This window comes from Pan paniscus, chromosome 4 (assembly GCF_029289425.2).
Source record: "Pan paniscus chromosome 4, NHGRI_mPanPan1-v2.0_pri, whole genome shotgun sequence".
Lineage (NCBI taxonomy): Eukaryota > Metazoa > Chordata > Mammalia > Primates > Hominidae > Pan > Pan paniscus.
In genome coordinates, this window is record NC_073253.2 from 6,622,054 (window position 1) to 6,638,428 (window position 16,375).

The following is a 16,375-nucleotide window of genomic DNA, read 5'->3' on the forward strand; positions in this document are numbered from 1 at the left end:
TAAGCCACATACTTAGTTTATTATAGGCATGTCTAATTGAAATCCATGAAAACAGTTACATTTAAAACATTCTTTATGCACTATACTTGAAAATGTAAAATATAATACCACTTAAGTACTTCCCACATTAAACTGATTTTTCTCTTTTTAAAAAAATTTTTCCTAGTCGTTATTTAGCTTTCGGACACCATAATACAATAGAACAGAAAGAGTACGTTAAAAGAAAAATATTAGGTAGAATGTTGTAAAACTTTTAATTTACCCATCATATTTAACATTTCCAAGCCTATTTTCCTGCGCCTCATCTGCCCTCAGAGAGAATGATCCCCACAGTGACGAGGGGTCAGCACTCTGAAAGCCAGTTGACGCCAGACAAGCTGCTGGAACAGCTGGGGCACAGCTCCGCCTCTCCTCCAGCCCCTCGGTCCCATGAGGCCAAACAACGAGGACAGAGGGGCTGAGGGGTGTGTCCAGGGCCCAGTCCCACCTCAGCAGGAAGGTGGCATCAGCACTCGCAGTCCCAGCCTCACGCCGCATCGCAGTCCCGGGGGATCTTCACACAGGGAGGGTGAGCTGGTTAAGAAGGCGGGTGATCCTCCCCCCGGATGCTTCGATACTTAGCCATGTCTTCCGGAAATACTTTAGAAAGTTCTTGAATCAACAGGCTTTTAAATTTCTACAAAGAAAATACATTATCAAAGGAGCTCTTCACATCAACACTCCAATAACTATTTAAAATATGCCTTTTGGAAGTTTAAACACATGGCCCACTAAGCAATACAGGGCCATGGGACTGACCTGAGACTTCCACTGATCTCAGAGAGGAAATGACACCAATAGCAACATATGCAAAAGGAAGCGACACTGCACAGCCCCGGACGTCACCACCAGCAGCACAATTCTGTACTGCCCAAAGGCACCAGTGTGACAGGAGCCTGCTGGAACTGTAAGCGACATCCCTGGTGACCCAGTGGCTGTGTTCACATGGAGAGAGACGTTTCTGCTGGCCAATATAATTCTCACTCAGCTTTACCAAGCGAAACGGAACAATCAAAACGAGCGGCCCTCGCTATTGATAAGGAGTGCACTGGCTCTGAAGGTGACGCTGGACTCAACAACTCCTCAATCCCAAACGGACAAAACAGCGATGAGGCTGTGGGCGCCATAAGAACAACTATGACAAAACACCACTTCTGAGGTGTGCTGTTTACCACCAGGAGGGGATCACCTGAATGGGATTCTGGAAGCCCTGTGACCTGCCTGTGACTAGGCAGGTCTCCTTCTGACAGCTCCTCCCCTTGCTCCTCCCACTCGGCCAGAGCGCCAAGAGGCCACTGTGTGACCATCCCTGCCTGCGCACATTAGCCATGGCTGAGCACACGTGTCCCAGTCTGGCACCAGGCATCAGTGGGAACAGAACACTCATGTCCTCTGTGATCCTGGAGCTCAAGCAGCCGGCAGAGGAGACAGAACAAACAGAAAAAACAAAATTAAAAGGTAAATCTTGACCAGCATTCTCAAGGAAAGCTTTAGAAAAGGCTGGTCCCAAAGGCCTCTTTGAGGAGGTGAAATCATCTGAAACTGGAAGGATAGAGTCGCTTGTGCAAAGAGAACATGGAAGAGCTCCAGGCAGAGAAGATGACAGGAGAAAAAACACAAACGAAAGCGTTGGATGTATTCCAGAACCGAAAACCAGGCCGGAGTGGATGGCCGGGAGGACGAAGGGGCACCTATTGTGAGCTGGGAGGAGAGGAAGGCAGAGGTCCCTGCCGCACACGGCAACAGTCGCATGGCGCCAACAGAAATGAGTGGCCGTTAAGTCCAAATAAAGAAACAAAACACCAATTTGAACTACATTTAAGTCAATTTAAGAAAAAATTACATATTTCATGTTCAAGTGCAGAGAGTTCTCTACATCTCATCAAGGCAAAGAAAAACTAAGTGATCTGGGGAATTTCATGACAGTGGATATGGTAAAAAGAAGTTTGGAGGTCAGAAGCTGGACAAAGAGAAAAATCAATATTCAAGAATCCTCTAAACCAAAGAACCATGACTACAGGGAAAGCCTTCAACAGTAGGAATTACTACAGAAATAGAAAGTATCAATGCAATAAAAGTGCATCTTAAAAAAATGAAAATGATCACAGCCAATGAGAACTACTATCACAAAAATTACCCTGGATTTCCTTAAGAGTAAGATTGGTGTATGTTTTTTATGCTATTACACAGCTGATATCTAATTTTACTTACTGCCTATTACACAATTCAGAAATCTCAATATGTGAAGTTATGAAAGTCCATATTCTAGCAAGTATGGAAAAAAATGAGTCTCTTAACCAAATTTCACTGAGAAGGCATCTCTTCCCACTGTATTTCTGCCACTCCTTAGAGTCTTACCTTCATGGTGTCGATCTTGCCTTTAACTTGCTCATTTTTAGCTAGAGCCCTCTCCAGGCACTCTTTGGTGTAGAGCTGGGGGTTTCGACCTTGATCTATATATCTGGAAACACGAAACATTTCAGTTAGCATTCTCATGACTGACACCTATTCTCACAGCTTTCTGAAAGGTATGGGGGAATACAGGTTAGGTATATATAACTGCACACGGCCTTGTTTAGACAAAACTCAGTGTAGGAACCAGGGGAATTAATATTCCCTCATTTACACAAGTACAGATCATCTGATTTCATTACTTCTGATAATACGAACAGCTCATAAAATCAAGTAATGATCACTTATAAACCCAAGCACGCTTCACAAGCCATACCACTTTACATTTGTTTAGCATTTGCACTTTTCAAAATTCATTCATGCTATTTATTACCTTTTTGATCCTTACGGCAGCTTGTATGGTAAGGCAACTCTTGACAAAAGAAAAAACTAAATGAGATCCAGGGGTTCGGGCCTGGGTGACATAGGAGGATCCTTCCACGCTGCAGCCTCCACTCTAGGTCAGCCCCACTGCTTGGCAAAGCCCCTCCTCCTCCGTGGAGGAGCTTCAGGGGAAAGGAAAGGAGAACTACAAGCACAAGAGCCCCAGCCCTGATGACCCCAAGATCCTTTTACAAACCATTCCACTGCTTTAAAAAGAAGAGGCGGCTTGATATACCACTTTACTAAATACACCTAGGTAACTTAAATATAACAGAGACATTCTGGCCAATTATTTCTAAACAGTATAAAACTGTTACTTAGAATTTCTGACACTTCCCCCAGAAATTATCTTCAGTATCCTGAAGATTTAATTAAACATACTGCCTAGATCAATACCTATATTTTACCAAGAGCAGGTCACCTGCCTTTTTCTGTACCCTAAAGAAATCCTTATCATTCAAATAAATTGAATCATTCATTATTTAAAAAACAAAAAAACAAAAACTGAAAACTAACTCTACTTTCGTTTTTTATAATTGAGGCCAAAAATATATAATCACTTCAGAACAAAGATATCATTAGGTTACTACTAATGGTATAAAAAGTAGCCTTGATAGATAGCAAAAGATAAAAACATCACAGGTTCTAGAAATTCTATTTCATTTCAGTGTTTTTGAAATAATGTAATGTGGCAAAATTATGGTTAATTCTAAACAAAATCTATCCATTTCTCAAGAAAAACCTGACAGGCTCACAGAATAAGGTTAACCATGTCAGCTGACGGTCATTTCTTCAACAGCATGGACATCCTGCTCAGACTTGGTTCTTTGAAGACCGAAGGGTGAACCCACTCCTGCCCACACACAAAGTCCTGGAGACAAGGGCCAAGCTGCTTTCACCTTAGCTAAAGACACAGTTGGTGTGTATGAAAATGTACATGCTGCAAAGGCCACTGGGACCCGGAAATTCCTTCTACATTGGGTAGACATCAACCACTGATTTGCAGATAAACTCCCAGCATCTGCTCTGTATTAGGGCTCACTGGCATACTCTTCCTGATACCCCAGGTCAATCTCATCCATCCCCGTGCCCAGCACTTCCCTCGGCCCTTAAGCAGTCTGTTCACATCAGTCTCCATTTGTTCTGCTTCAGAAGACACGAATAGTTACTTGCCACTTGTCACTATATGCATCCCCTGCATTCATAATCAGAAGAGCACAAAGGAGGATGCTCTGTATTCCTGGACTGAGAAAGCCAAAGCTGAGTCTGGAGCTGTCTGAGGTGCAAGACCTTCATCCCACCTGAAGTCAGAGACCTCAGTGGTGCCCACTGAGCACAGGTAAGGAACATGGGGCAAAGTCATCAGCAGGTGAACAGAAGATCAGAGACCAAGAAAACCACCTCTGTGTCCTGTCTTTGTAGGCAGCTGCTGCACTATAGCTAGAACTTGTATCTCTGATCTTTTGGGATGGAAAACAGCCATAACTCTTTCCCTTCACTGCTTAAGGAAATCTAGTGATTTACATTTGCAGTTTTGCTGCAAGAAATACTAGAATGTTCTTGCTGTTCCAAGCCAGCACCATCAGGGAGAGGCTGCTTTGCACTGGTCAAGAAAGTATGAGTCCTGGGGTTTCGTCTTAACTCTGACACTTACTAGGTAAACAACCTATTGCAGTTACTTATCAGGTCCTTCACGTGTGAAATCAGAGATGTGACCAAATCAATGCGAGAAAACCTGGATTTTAAAAATCTAAAAGCTTATTCCTGTATGTGTTCTCAGGACTATTACTAACATAGGTGCACACAACTCTCCCACAGAAAACAGTGAGCAGCCTCCCGAAACATACTTGGAATAAGAACCCTTTCTTTCCTCCTTCGACAGAGCAGATATTTTCACCTCTCAGAACTAGCACTCCACAGGCAGTTTGGGAACATCAGACCAGCTTGCTTTTCAGGTTGCTTCTGGCTGCCATTTTTTAAAAATTTACAATATAGCCCTCATAGGACTTTTCACCTCTTAAGGAAAAAAAAAGTTTTGTGGCTGTTCTTTAGCCTAAGCAGGACTTTGAGGACCTATGATGTATTTCATATATTTAATAAGCTTTTATTTACATGTAACTTTTTTTCAACAATAGAATATTAAGGAGATTCTTTTTTTTCGTTTTGTAATGCCATTAGAAAGGAAGTTCCATGAGGGCAGGTATTTTTGTCTATTTTTTTTTCCACTGGCACATCCCCAGCACCCAGGCTGTGCCTACCACACAGCAGGCACTCGAATGCCAGTGATGAAGAAGTCACGATACCACACCATAACTGAACAAGATTTATACCCAAGACTAATATCAAGAATGTTACTTACTCAAAAACTTCTAACGGTACAGTAATATCATGAAGCTGCTGTCTGCACTTGTCAATATCCTGTAAGCCAGTAACAATAAAATTCCTGGGGGGAAAGGCAAACACACAGGCATCTGGTTAATTTCACGTGACAGCATAAGCACCACCCACAGAGCTACCCAGCCAACTGGGGCTCCACGCAAGTTCGTTCTCCTCACAGCTACGCGGGTTACACACGGTTCTGACTTCTTTGGTTAGCTACAGGATTCCTAGGACACCGTTAAGAGTTACAAAATACCCTTAAATATTTGTTACTTTCCTTCTCAACTAGAAATTGCCAGTAAGGGGGATGGAGAGGGAACCTGATGAAAAATATGAACCTTCTCTCAAAAACAATTACCTGACTGTGCATATGACTGTGTGTGCGGTTTCAGCGAACACATGAGGCAGCGGACTATACTCAAAGTCTGAGGGAAAGAAAGCCATACTGTCTGGTTTAGCTTCCTCTCCTCTCTGGAGCCTTCCTACACCATCAGGCTGGTCTGGCTATTCCCACAGCACTAGGTATGGAACCTCGGCTGCAACATTTTCTATGTCCGTGCCACATATAAAGCCCTTCTCGAAAGTGCTGTACTTGCATTTGCCTTTTCTCCAACCCAGGGCCTAGCAACATGAGCAGCACAAGGCTGTTGCCAAGAAATAATAATAATAAACGTTCTGCAACCTTTCTCAGCACCACCTCCCCCCTATTTCCTCCACTGCCAGGCCTATGCAGCAGGTGGCTTCGGAGCCTCACCTTCTGAGGCCTAGTTTAGGGCGTGCACTCACTGTGGAGCCTGCCTCCCCTCTGGAGACAGGGACTGAATTCCCAGAAGGGCTCCAGGAGGAAAAGGCTGGGAGGGGGTTACACATGAGAGGGGAGACGCTAGAAGAGAAAGCATGATTCCCTTGATAGGGAAACGTAAAGTATATCATCTGGCCATGATGACGTCTCCAAAGGGGCCTCAAAGAGGTTGGCTCTTGGCAACAGGCTGGAGCGCGGGCCCCGCCCTCTGAACACAGCCAGGAAAGGCGCCCCGGGCTCCGGGACCAGACCAGAGGGCTGGCGGGGCACGAGTAGCGGTCAGGCTCGGCTCGGGCTCCCTAGATCCCCGCTCCCCTAGCACACGCTTCCCGGCCAGGCCCCGGGGAGACCCCGGCAGCCTCGGGCCGCCACTCACAGCTTTTGGTTGAGCCCGGCCTGGCTGCTGGGCTGGAAGTCACTGACGATGATGCCGAGCTGCCGAATGTTCTCCACGAACTTCTCCAGGTGCTCCTCTAGGTGGTCAAACTTCTCCGCCATCGCCTCGGCCCGTCCCCCACCCACACAGCCTCAACCAGCAGCGCCGCAGGCGTGGCCCTACGCTCCCGCTTCCTGCTTCCGTCCGGACAGATACGACTTCCGTTTCCTCTGGGGGAGCGCGGGCGAGCTCTTGGGGGCGGAGCCTCGTTATCGGGACGGGCGTGTTGGGGCGGGGCCTAAGTGCGGGGCAGGGCGGGCTTTCGGGGATGCGGTCTGGATTCTGGAGGAGGCCTCGGCGCGCAGCTCGGCGAGTACTAACTGTTTGCACTCACATCAGACCTGCCTCGGTCATGGGAGAAGTTGAAGACTTTATGCAATGCAGCATCTTCAAGCAATACACACATGGATGAAAATCCTAAAGTTTGCATGAAGGACCAATAACGGTAGTTTCCCTGCCCCTCTACCAGAACCCCTGGGATCAGCGCCTGCCTGCCTCCTTCTCTTCTATGTAATCGGCGGCCACCTCCCCTAGCTCTTGCTGCTAACCATGCTTCCCGGACACCTGCTGCCTTCGTAGGTCAGGGTCTCACCTCCTCGGGCCAATTCTGACCAAACAGCACCCTGTGGGGTTGCCCTGTCTTAGTAAACTGCTGTTTATCTCATTGGAATTCAGTTTAGGTCATTTCACTCTTATGTTTAAGAAACTTTTCTGCCCGATCACCTATGATAGCGGATATCTCCTCCAGCCTGTTTGAATTTCTCAAGTGATTTATTTTACTGAATATATTTGTGGCCTGTACTTTTCAGTGCCTAGAAACAGGCAAAGTGAGGGAGCTCCTTTGCTAGATGATCTTCAGAGCCTCTCCCAGCTGTGACCAGAAATGGAAAGCCAGAGAAGGTAAGTGACTTGCCAAACTTATGGAATCAGGGCACTCCAGTTGGTGGGCTGGGCTGATAAACAGAAATGTTACATAAAATACTTCTCTCCTGATTTAACAACAATTAACTTTAGGGAATTATAAAACAAGGTGGAGGCTGGGCGTGGTGGCTCAGGCCTGTAATCCGAGAACTTTGGAAGGCCAAGGCAGGTGGATTACCTGAGGTGAGGAGTTCGAGACCAACCTCACCAATATGGAGAAACCCTGTCTCTACTAAAAATACAAAAATTAGTCAGACATGGTGGTGTGCGCCTGTAGTCCCAGCTACTTGGGAGGCTGAGACAGGAGAATTGCTTGAACCCAGGAGGCAGAGGTTGCAGTAAGCCGAGATCATGCCACTGCACTCCAGCCTGGGCAACACAGCAAGACTCAAAAAAAAAAAAAAAAAAAGGTGGAAATAAAATATTAGACAAATAAAAAATTTTAGAAGTTATTAGGTAGACGTAGCGACATGGAGTGAACGGCCTTTCTCAATTTCATAAGTAAGAAAGATAGATAATTGATGGAACTTAGGCTTTGGTAAGTATTTATTTTAAAAATTTAAGGGTATCTCTTTGCTAATATATATATTTCCCAAACTAGTAGACAGGGGGAAGGGAATAAAGAAAACACAATCAGCTAAATAGAAGGCAAGAAAAGAAGAGAATAAAGAAGCAAAGAACAAGCATGGAAAATAAAACTCACAACGTAAAGTGCAAAAATTAAAAGCACACAACTCAATAGCAAAAAAGCAAAAGAAGAAATTTAAAAATGGGCAAAGGACCTGAACAGATACTTCTCAAAAGAAGACATAAAAATGACCAGCAAAAATGCTCAGCATCACATATCATCAGGGAAATACAAATTAAAAGCATAATGAGATGTCACCTTACACTGTTAGAAGGGCTATAATCAAAAAGACCAAAGACAATGGGTGTGGGTGAAAATGTGGAGGAAAGGGAACCCTTGTACACTGTTGATGGGAATGTAAATTAGTGCAGCCCTTATGGAAAATAGAATGGAAGTTTCCCAAAACTCTAAAAACAATTACCATATGATCCAGCAGTCCTACTTCTGAGTATATACTGTGAACCCTGAATATCTGAGACAGTTCTCAGTTAATTTAGAAAGTTTATTTTGCCAAGGTTGAGGACACACACTCATGACACGGCCTCAGGAGGTCCTGATGACATGAGCCCAAGGTGGTCAGGGCACAGCTTGGTTTTATACATTTTAGGGGAACATGAGACATAAATCAATATATGTAAGGTATACACTGGTTCTGTCCAGAAAGGCGGGAAAACTCAAAGGAGGGAGGGGGCTTCCAGGTCACTGGTAAGTGAAAGACAAATAGTTACATTATTTTGAGTTTCTGATTTGCCTTTCCAAAGGAGGCAATCAGATATGCACCTATCTCAGTGAGCAAAGGGATCACTTTGAATAGAATGGGAGGCAGGTTGTCCCTGAGCATTTTGCAGCATGACTTTTCCCTTTAGCTTAGTGATTTGGGGGCCCCAAAATTTATTTTCCTTTCACAATACTCAAAGGAATTGAAATCACTATGTCAAAGAGATATCTGTGTTTCCAGAAAGAGGTCCCAGTCCAGACCCCGAGAGAGTTCTTGGATCTCGTGAAAGAAGGAATTCAGGGTGAGTCCATATAGTAAAGTAAAAGCAAGTGTATTAGTAAAATTAAGGAATAAAGAATGGCTACTCCATAGGCAGAGTGGCCCCGAGGGCTCCTGGTTACTTGCTGTTATGGTTATTTCTTGATTGTATGCTAAGCAAGTGGTGGCTTATTTATGCCTCCCCTTTTTAGACCATTTAGGGTAACTTCCTAACAGGTCATGGCATTTGGAAACTGTCAGGGCAGTGGTGGGAATATAGCAGTGAGAACTCTCGTTGCCATCTTGGTTTTGGTGGGGTTTAGCTGGCTTCTTTATGGCAAACTGTTTTATCAGTGAGGTGTTTATGACTTGTATTTGGTGCCGACCTTCCATCTCATCTTGTGACTTAGAATGCCTAACCATCTGGGAATGCAGCCCAGTAGGTTTGTTTCAGCCTTATTTTACCCAGCTCCTATTCAAGATGGAGTTGCTCTGCTTCAAATGCCTCTAACATCTGTACCCCATAAAAATAGACAATTATTATTTGTTAATTAAAAATAAAATTAAAAAGTGTATCATGAACTGTGTTCCCTGTCATTAAATGTGTGCCTTCCCCACTAAAAACAGACGTTAGTGAACACAGTAAATGTTAACAGATTTAACATTTAATTAATTTAATTAATTAATTAATTATTTAATTTAACATTTAACTGTTAGTCTATCCTAACAGTTAAATGTTAACAGATTTAACTGTTAGGATAGACTCTCAGATTAGAATCAAATTGGAAGTGTTTTGTTTTGTTGTTTTAATCTAGCTATGTTGCTTTTCAAAGGTACACCTAAAACAAACTTATAGACAGGTTGAAAATAAAGAGGGAGGATAGAATAATATATGGCAGGCAACCAAAAGAAAGTTGTTAATGCATATAAAAGTTAGTAAAGAAACATTAAAAAGATGCTTTTAATGGTAAAGAGAAGACTCATTAAAGATAGAATACTATTCACCTATAAGCAACTGACAACATAGTCCCATATTATCTAGCACAAAAATTGACAAAATAGGAGGAAAAATTCAAAATCCATAATTATTACAGGGGATTTGGAGTACCTCTATCAGAAAACAATAAATCAAGTAGGCCAAAAAGCATATGAAGAATATGGAAGACTTAAGTAATATATTAAGAATTGTGATCTGTGAAAAACAGTGACCCCTGAAGAATAGATTGTTTCCAAGCACATTTCAAATACTTACAAAAACTTGACCATTCCCTAGACCACAAAGAAAATTTCAGCAAACTCAGATTCTATCACATAGACCAGATTTTCTGACCTCGTAATTCCAGTAGAAATCTATGAATTTATTCATTTTCTACACATACATACACGTTCGAAAATCAAAACACACTCTAAATAATTCATGAGTTTACATACATCTGAGAATGGGCAAGACTCAATTATGTCTGTTGTCTTCGTGTGATTATTAATAGCACTCTTCCACTCACTGTCAAACATGTCCCAGTTTGGTTGATACATTATGTGGACATCCTATTTAAAAGGAAAATTATAAAACATTTGGAATTAAATGACAAGAATTCCCTGTCAAACTTCTGCTTTACTCCTGAGGTAATAATTTGAGGGAAAACAGCCTGGAAAAAATAAACTGGAGTTTCAACTCAAAGAGTAGGATAAAAAGAATCAAAAGGGAAATCACAGGCACCAAAAAATACATAAAAAGGGGTGACAAAAGTAAAGACAGACACTGATGAAAATGAGAACTATTGCATTAGTTTTCTGTCTAGCTGCATTCGAAGCTGGAAAGATAAAAATGAAGAAAAGTTGATTGTTGAAAAGATAAGTCAAATATATATACTTCTGGCAAGTCTCATCAGAGAAGAAGAAAAGAAAGGTGCTAAAAGAGAAAAATATACAGTATTATACATGAGTGAGGGTGAGGGTAAAACTTATATGTTCATAATTTTGAGAGCTTAGAAGATATAAACAATTTTCTAGGAAAGTACCAGAAATTAACTTAAGAAAAATAAACAATTAGAATAGTTCCTAGTCTTTCAATAAACTGGCCAGTAGGCAAAAATCTCTTTCAAAGATAGGAGAGACATAAGCTCGGACAGTTTTTTATACTAATTGTTTAAAAATCAAACATTAAAGAACAAATAATTTCAAATTTACCCAGATACATTCAGAGACTAGAAAAAGAAGAAATACATCCCAGCCCATTTTGAAAGAGCAGTATAACTTTTATATGAAAATCATCAAGGACAATACAAGAAAACATAGGTCAATCTTCCTTATGAAAGTAGATACAAAAGTCTTAAGTAAGATATTATCAGAATTAGATCAGTTGTCATGCATCAGGCATCTATTGCTGTATAGCAAACCACGCCAAAACTTAGTGGCGTAAAACAACCTCAGTCCTCATTTTACCCACAAATCTGCATTGTGGCCTGTGCATGGCGTTCACAGCTTCTCTCTGCTCCATGTCACATGGGCTGGGGTGGCTTCACTGGAGGCTGAAGGACCTGCTTTCACAATGACTTATTCAGCGGGGCTGTGGGCTGGCGACCACACATCCCCCCTGTGTGGGTGTGTCCCTGGGATTTGGGAGCTTCCTCCCTGATGGTGGCAGGGTGCCAAGAGCACAGAGCTCAGGAGAAGCAGGTGAAAGCAGCACCACCTCTTATGACCTTGCCTGGGAAGTCCCCCGACAGCCAGGGCACATTTAGATCCCCAGGGAGGGAACATAACCTGTCTTCCCAGTGGAAGAAGTAAGAAGTCACATTGATAGAGGAGCAGGTGAGATGAGAGACCTTGTTGAAGCTGTGAACCCCAAGTATCTGAGACAGACAGGTCTCAGTCAATTTAGGAAGTTTATTTGCCAAAGTTAAAGACACCTGCCTGTCACACAGCCTCAGGAGGTCCTGACAACATGGGCCCAAGGGCACAGCTTGGTTTTATACATTTTAGGGAGACATGAGACATCAGTCAATATAGGTATGTACAGTGGTTCCACCCGGAAAGGCAGGGCAACTAGAAGCAGGGAGGCAGTTTCCAGGTCATAGGTAGGTGAGAGACGAATGGTTGCATTCTTTTGAGTTCCTGATTAGCCTTTCCAAAGGAGGCAATCAGATATGCATTTATCTCAGTGAGCAGAGGGCAACTTTGAATTCTGTCTGTCCTTTGTCCACAGGGAAATTCCTTGTGAGGGAGGTATGTCGCTTTTTAATCTTAGTAGCTACCTTTTTTAGGAACAGAATGGGAGGCAGTTTCGCCCTAAGCAGTTCCCAGCTTGGCTTTTCCCTTTGGCTTAGTGATTTTGGGGTCCCAAGATTTATTTTCCTTTCACAAAGCTGTTTTTGAAAAATACAACCTGTCGTCCATCACATTGGGAAAAAAGTTATGATCCATTGTGCTTTTCCTAGGATTGCATGAATTATGAAATATCATAAAATCCATTATTATAACAGTCTGTTAAGGATTAAAGGAGATAAAATACCTCAGGTAGATTTTTTAAGTAGACACTGGATATTAATAAAATTGAACCCAAATCATGATTTAAAAATAAAAAAGAGGCTGGGCATGGTGGCTTACATTTGTATTCCCAGCACTTTGGGAGGCTGAGGCGGGCAGATCACGAGGTCAAGAGATCAAGACCATCCTGGCCAACATAGTGAAACCCCGTCTCTACTAAAAATACAAAAATTAGCTGGGCGTGGAGGCACGCACCTGTAGTCCCAGCTACTCGGGGGGCTGAGGCAGGAGAATCCCTTGAACCTGGGAGGCGGAGGCTGCAGGAGCCAACATCGCACCACTGCACTCCAGCCTGGCGACAGAGGGAGACTCCATCTCAATAAAATAAAATTACATTAAATTAAATTAAAAAGAAACCTTTGAGAAAACTAAGAATAGAAAAGAACTTTCTAAACCTGATGAAAGATGTTTTATCTACTAAGAACATAGAGAAAGCATTAGACTCAATAATGAAACTTCAGGAACATGTTTGTTAAAGTCCTGGACACAGCCGGAAGCTTCACTGTCGTGTCCTAGGCCTGTCTCCCGGCTGCTGGTGGTTGCTGGCAGTGGTTGCTGTTCCTTGGCTGGCAGAAGCATCCCTCCTCTCCACCTCCAGCTTCACGCGGTGTTGTCCCTGTGTGCGCCTCTGTGGCCAAATTTCCCCTTTTCATGAGGACGCCAGTCGGGTTGGATTAGAGCCCACCCTGATGACTGAATTTTTTCGCTGAATTACCTCTGTGAAGATGCCATCTCCAAATCAGGCTGCGTTCGGAGGCGCTGGAGGTCAGGACTCCAACATGTCTTTTTTGAGGGGATACAACTCAGCTGTAACACCCCTCCTTCTCTGCTCAAGACCAGCAGCACTCGTTGTCTGTATTGTGATCGCGGGATGTTTAATTCAGGACCAGGCCATAACGAGCATAATGATGGTGTTAGTCCCTGTGATTAACCATCAGCTCCAGTTTCTAAAGCACTCACCTCCCAGTTGTCCACAATGACTACTCCAGTGAAGATTGTTCTCTGCTGAAACAAAAAGCATCCCAAGCCCACTTAAACCTACATTGAGGCTGGGCACGGTGGCTCACGCCTGTAATTCCAGCATTTTGGGAGTCCGAGGCAGGCAGATCACGAGGTCAAGAGATCAAGACCATCCTGGCCAACATGGTGAAACCCCGTCTCTACTAAAAATGCAAAAATTAGCTGGGTGTGGTGGCAGGCGCCTGTAATTCCAGCTACATAAGAGGCTGAAGCAGGAGAATCGCTTGAACCCAAGAGGCGGAGGTTGCAGTGAGCCGAGATCGCGCCACTGCACTCCAGCCTGGAGACAGAGCGAGACTCCGTCTCAAAAAAAAAAAACAAAAAAATAAACAAACAAAAAACCTACATTGAAATTCTTCCTTTTACTCAAACAGCTAAGTGATGGCTGCTTTCCCTTTATTTAGCAACGTAAATACTGTTGGCTTGTTTATAAGAAACGTTTTAACATTTCAACACTCCAGACCCCAAATGTAAATGAAATTAGGTTGGAAAATTCCAGTAAGTCAGAAGGTCGGCCTGGTAGGAAGCCGTGTGCAGAAAGCCTACAGAGCATTGCTGACTATACATTTTGTCGCCTTATTTTCCCTCCGAAGTCAACATGAGCTGCCCCTAGGAAATTTCCTTACTTCTGATACTTGGTGACCTTGAAATCTGGAGGCTGTTTTTTCCCTTCTTCTTTACCTTTTTTTTTTTTTCATTCACACTATTATCACTCCATCAGCACCCAAAGCCCTTAGTGCTATCATTTGGAACATGTTTTGCCATCCATTCTCATTTATCCTAAGAGCCAGATTCAGCTTAAGTTTAAAAAAAAAAAAATGCAGCTCTCCTACCCAGAGGAAGGAACAGCTGGTTTCTGCTTCTCACTTTGAAGATTTTCAGCACATTAGTAGTTCTAGCAGAAGGGAAGATTTGCAACTCTGTTGTTTGATGATGATGGTGATGATGATGACGGTGATGATGGTGATGGTCATGATCATACTGATGACAATATCTGCCATTTTGGAACATATTTTATAGATTATAGACTGTCTCATTTATTCTTCATAACCCTAAAGGAAGCTACTATAATTTGAACCATACGTGGTCAAAAGAAAGCCAAAAGAGTATCCCTAAATACAGAATTAGGAGACAGAATAATTTCATCTGATAGAAAATGCTGACATTGTTTTCCCTCAAGAGCTACATTGACACATGAATGTTCAACTAAATTAGGTTTCCCGTTCATTCTATTAGATTCACATACCAATGAGAGTGCCTGACTTGTGCAATAAAAAAATAGAAATTGTATCTTTTTTTTACACTAACAAGCATTGAGAAGCCGTAAGATTTCTCTTCTCTTCTGTTTTCCTTTCTATGCAATATTTGCAGCAATTTGCAGCTCTACCTGGAATTCTGTGTGATGTATGTGATCAAATTTTTAAAAGCAAAAAGATGAGATTACACTAATACAGACTGGCATGTGATCCAATCAGCAAATGGAAGTATGCAGTTGGCCTTCACTATCAGCTTTGTTTTTTTGTTATTGTTGTTGTTTTGTTGTTGTTTTTTTTAACAAATTGTCACAAGCTCAAAAGAGAGGGCAGGACAGCATTACAGAAATAGGGATAAGGTAAGACATCTAACTCCTTAGCAGATTATACACACAAGCATAGAAATACAAACTTTTCTAGGCTGCATAGCAACTTCACCCTCCTGGGTCTTTCGGCACACGGTGTAAGCCCTGTTATCTCATAGCGTTTTGTAAAAATTAATGACTTTCAGCTGAAGTCTAAGTTTGTCTTAAACACTCCAAAGAGAAATGAGCTATGCTCAATTTCTCTTCTCAAATATGCTCTTCTCATTGTGGATGACCCAGAAAACAAAGTCTTACCTTGCAGAAAATCATGATGCACGCAGGCCTGGAACACCTGCTCCGGTTCTGATCAAGAAAGACAGATAACCAGGAGACTGTACAGCAGAAAGCATCTGAAATAAGCAAAAAGAAAGTGCTTTTTCAGAAAACTAAGTAAGAATATATGAAAATTCTTCATTATGGAGGATGGAAGCTCAGAGGAGACATGACCAACATCTGCACAACTTTGAACAAATACCTGGCTATTAATACCCAAGACAAGAGAACTGGGCTCACCTCCTTCACTTTCTAGAAGGTGGCTGTAGTTTCGTTAGTCCACGTCCTCTGAGGAGCACATCCCAGGATGGGATTAAACAAGAACTTTCTTAGAAGAAATACATGTGACAGAAAAAGGGAACTAGCATGGCTGGAAGAACCATCAGAACAAAATGCAGGTCTGATCCCAAAAGAAGGGAGGGAGAGAGGGAGGGAGGGAGGAAACAAAGGGAGTCTAGAAGCATCTTAGACTGTGGTACAGTTCTAAGGAGAGTTTGATAAGACCACTGAGAAGCCCTCAAACCAAAATCGCTCACCAGCAGAGTCCCCAGGAATGGACAAACCTTAGCCTTCCTGCATCACTCACTCAATCATTGGCTGAGCAGCCCATGGAGGCAAAAAGTGCAATAGATTTCAAAGGAGAGCATTAGGGCCCTTGGTTAATTCTGCCCTTACCATCAGATATCTGAAAGATGCATTCTTGTGGATGCCACATTAGGATAAGCAACAGTAATGATGATGATGATGATGATCATGATGATGATGATGATGCCATTTATTGACAACCTATCCAAAGTCAAGGATTGTACTAGGTATTTTACATATATTATATATAATTATCAAAAACAATCCTCCCCAGGCTGGGTATGATTGCTCCCCATTTGCTCATGAAGAAATTGAAA

The 16,375-nt window shown here is 42.7% G+C and overlaps 1 protein-coding gene across 1 annotated transcript; it reads right to left on the minus strand.

The window, feature by feature from the left end:
* Positions 1–6,672, minus strand: MED10 (mediator complex subunit 10). Its single transcript, XM_003807967.5, has 4 exons — positions 6,432–6,672; positions 5,234–5,317; positions 2,398–2,500; positions 1–676 (listed from the first exon to the last, which is right to left on the minus strand). The coding sequence occupies exons 1-4, from the start codon at positions 6,551–6,553 to the stop codon at positions 578–580; spliced, it is 408 nt and encodes a 135-aa protein (XP_003808015.1). The 5' UTR covers positions 6,554–6,672; the 3' UTR covers positions 1–577.
* Positions 6,673–16,375: the final 9,703 nt, after the last annotated feature.

Coding starts and splice junctions, on each gene's coding strand:
- MED10 (XM_003807967.5), bottom strand. CDS start 6,553: ATGGCGGAGAAGTTTGACCACCTAGAGGAGCACCTGGAGAAGTTCGTG. Junction 5,318..6,431: donor GCCGGGCTCAACCAAAAGCT/GTGAGTGGCGGC, acceptor CTTTCCCCCCAG/GAATTTTATTGTTACTGGCT. Junction 677..2,397: donor GCAAGATCGACACCATGAAG/GTAAGACTCTAA, acceptor TTTTCTTTGTAG/AAATTTAAAAGCCTGTTGAT.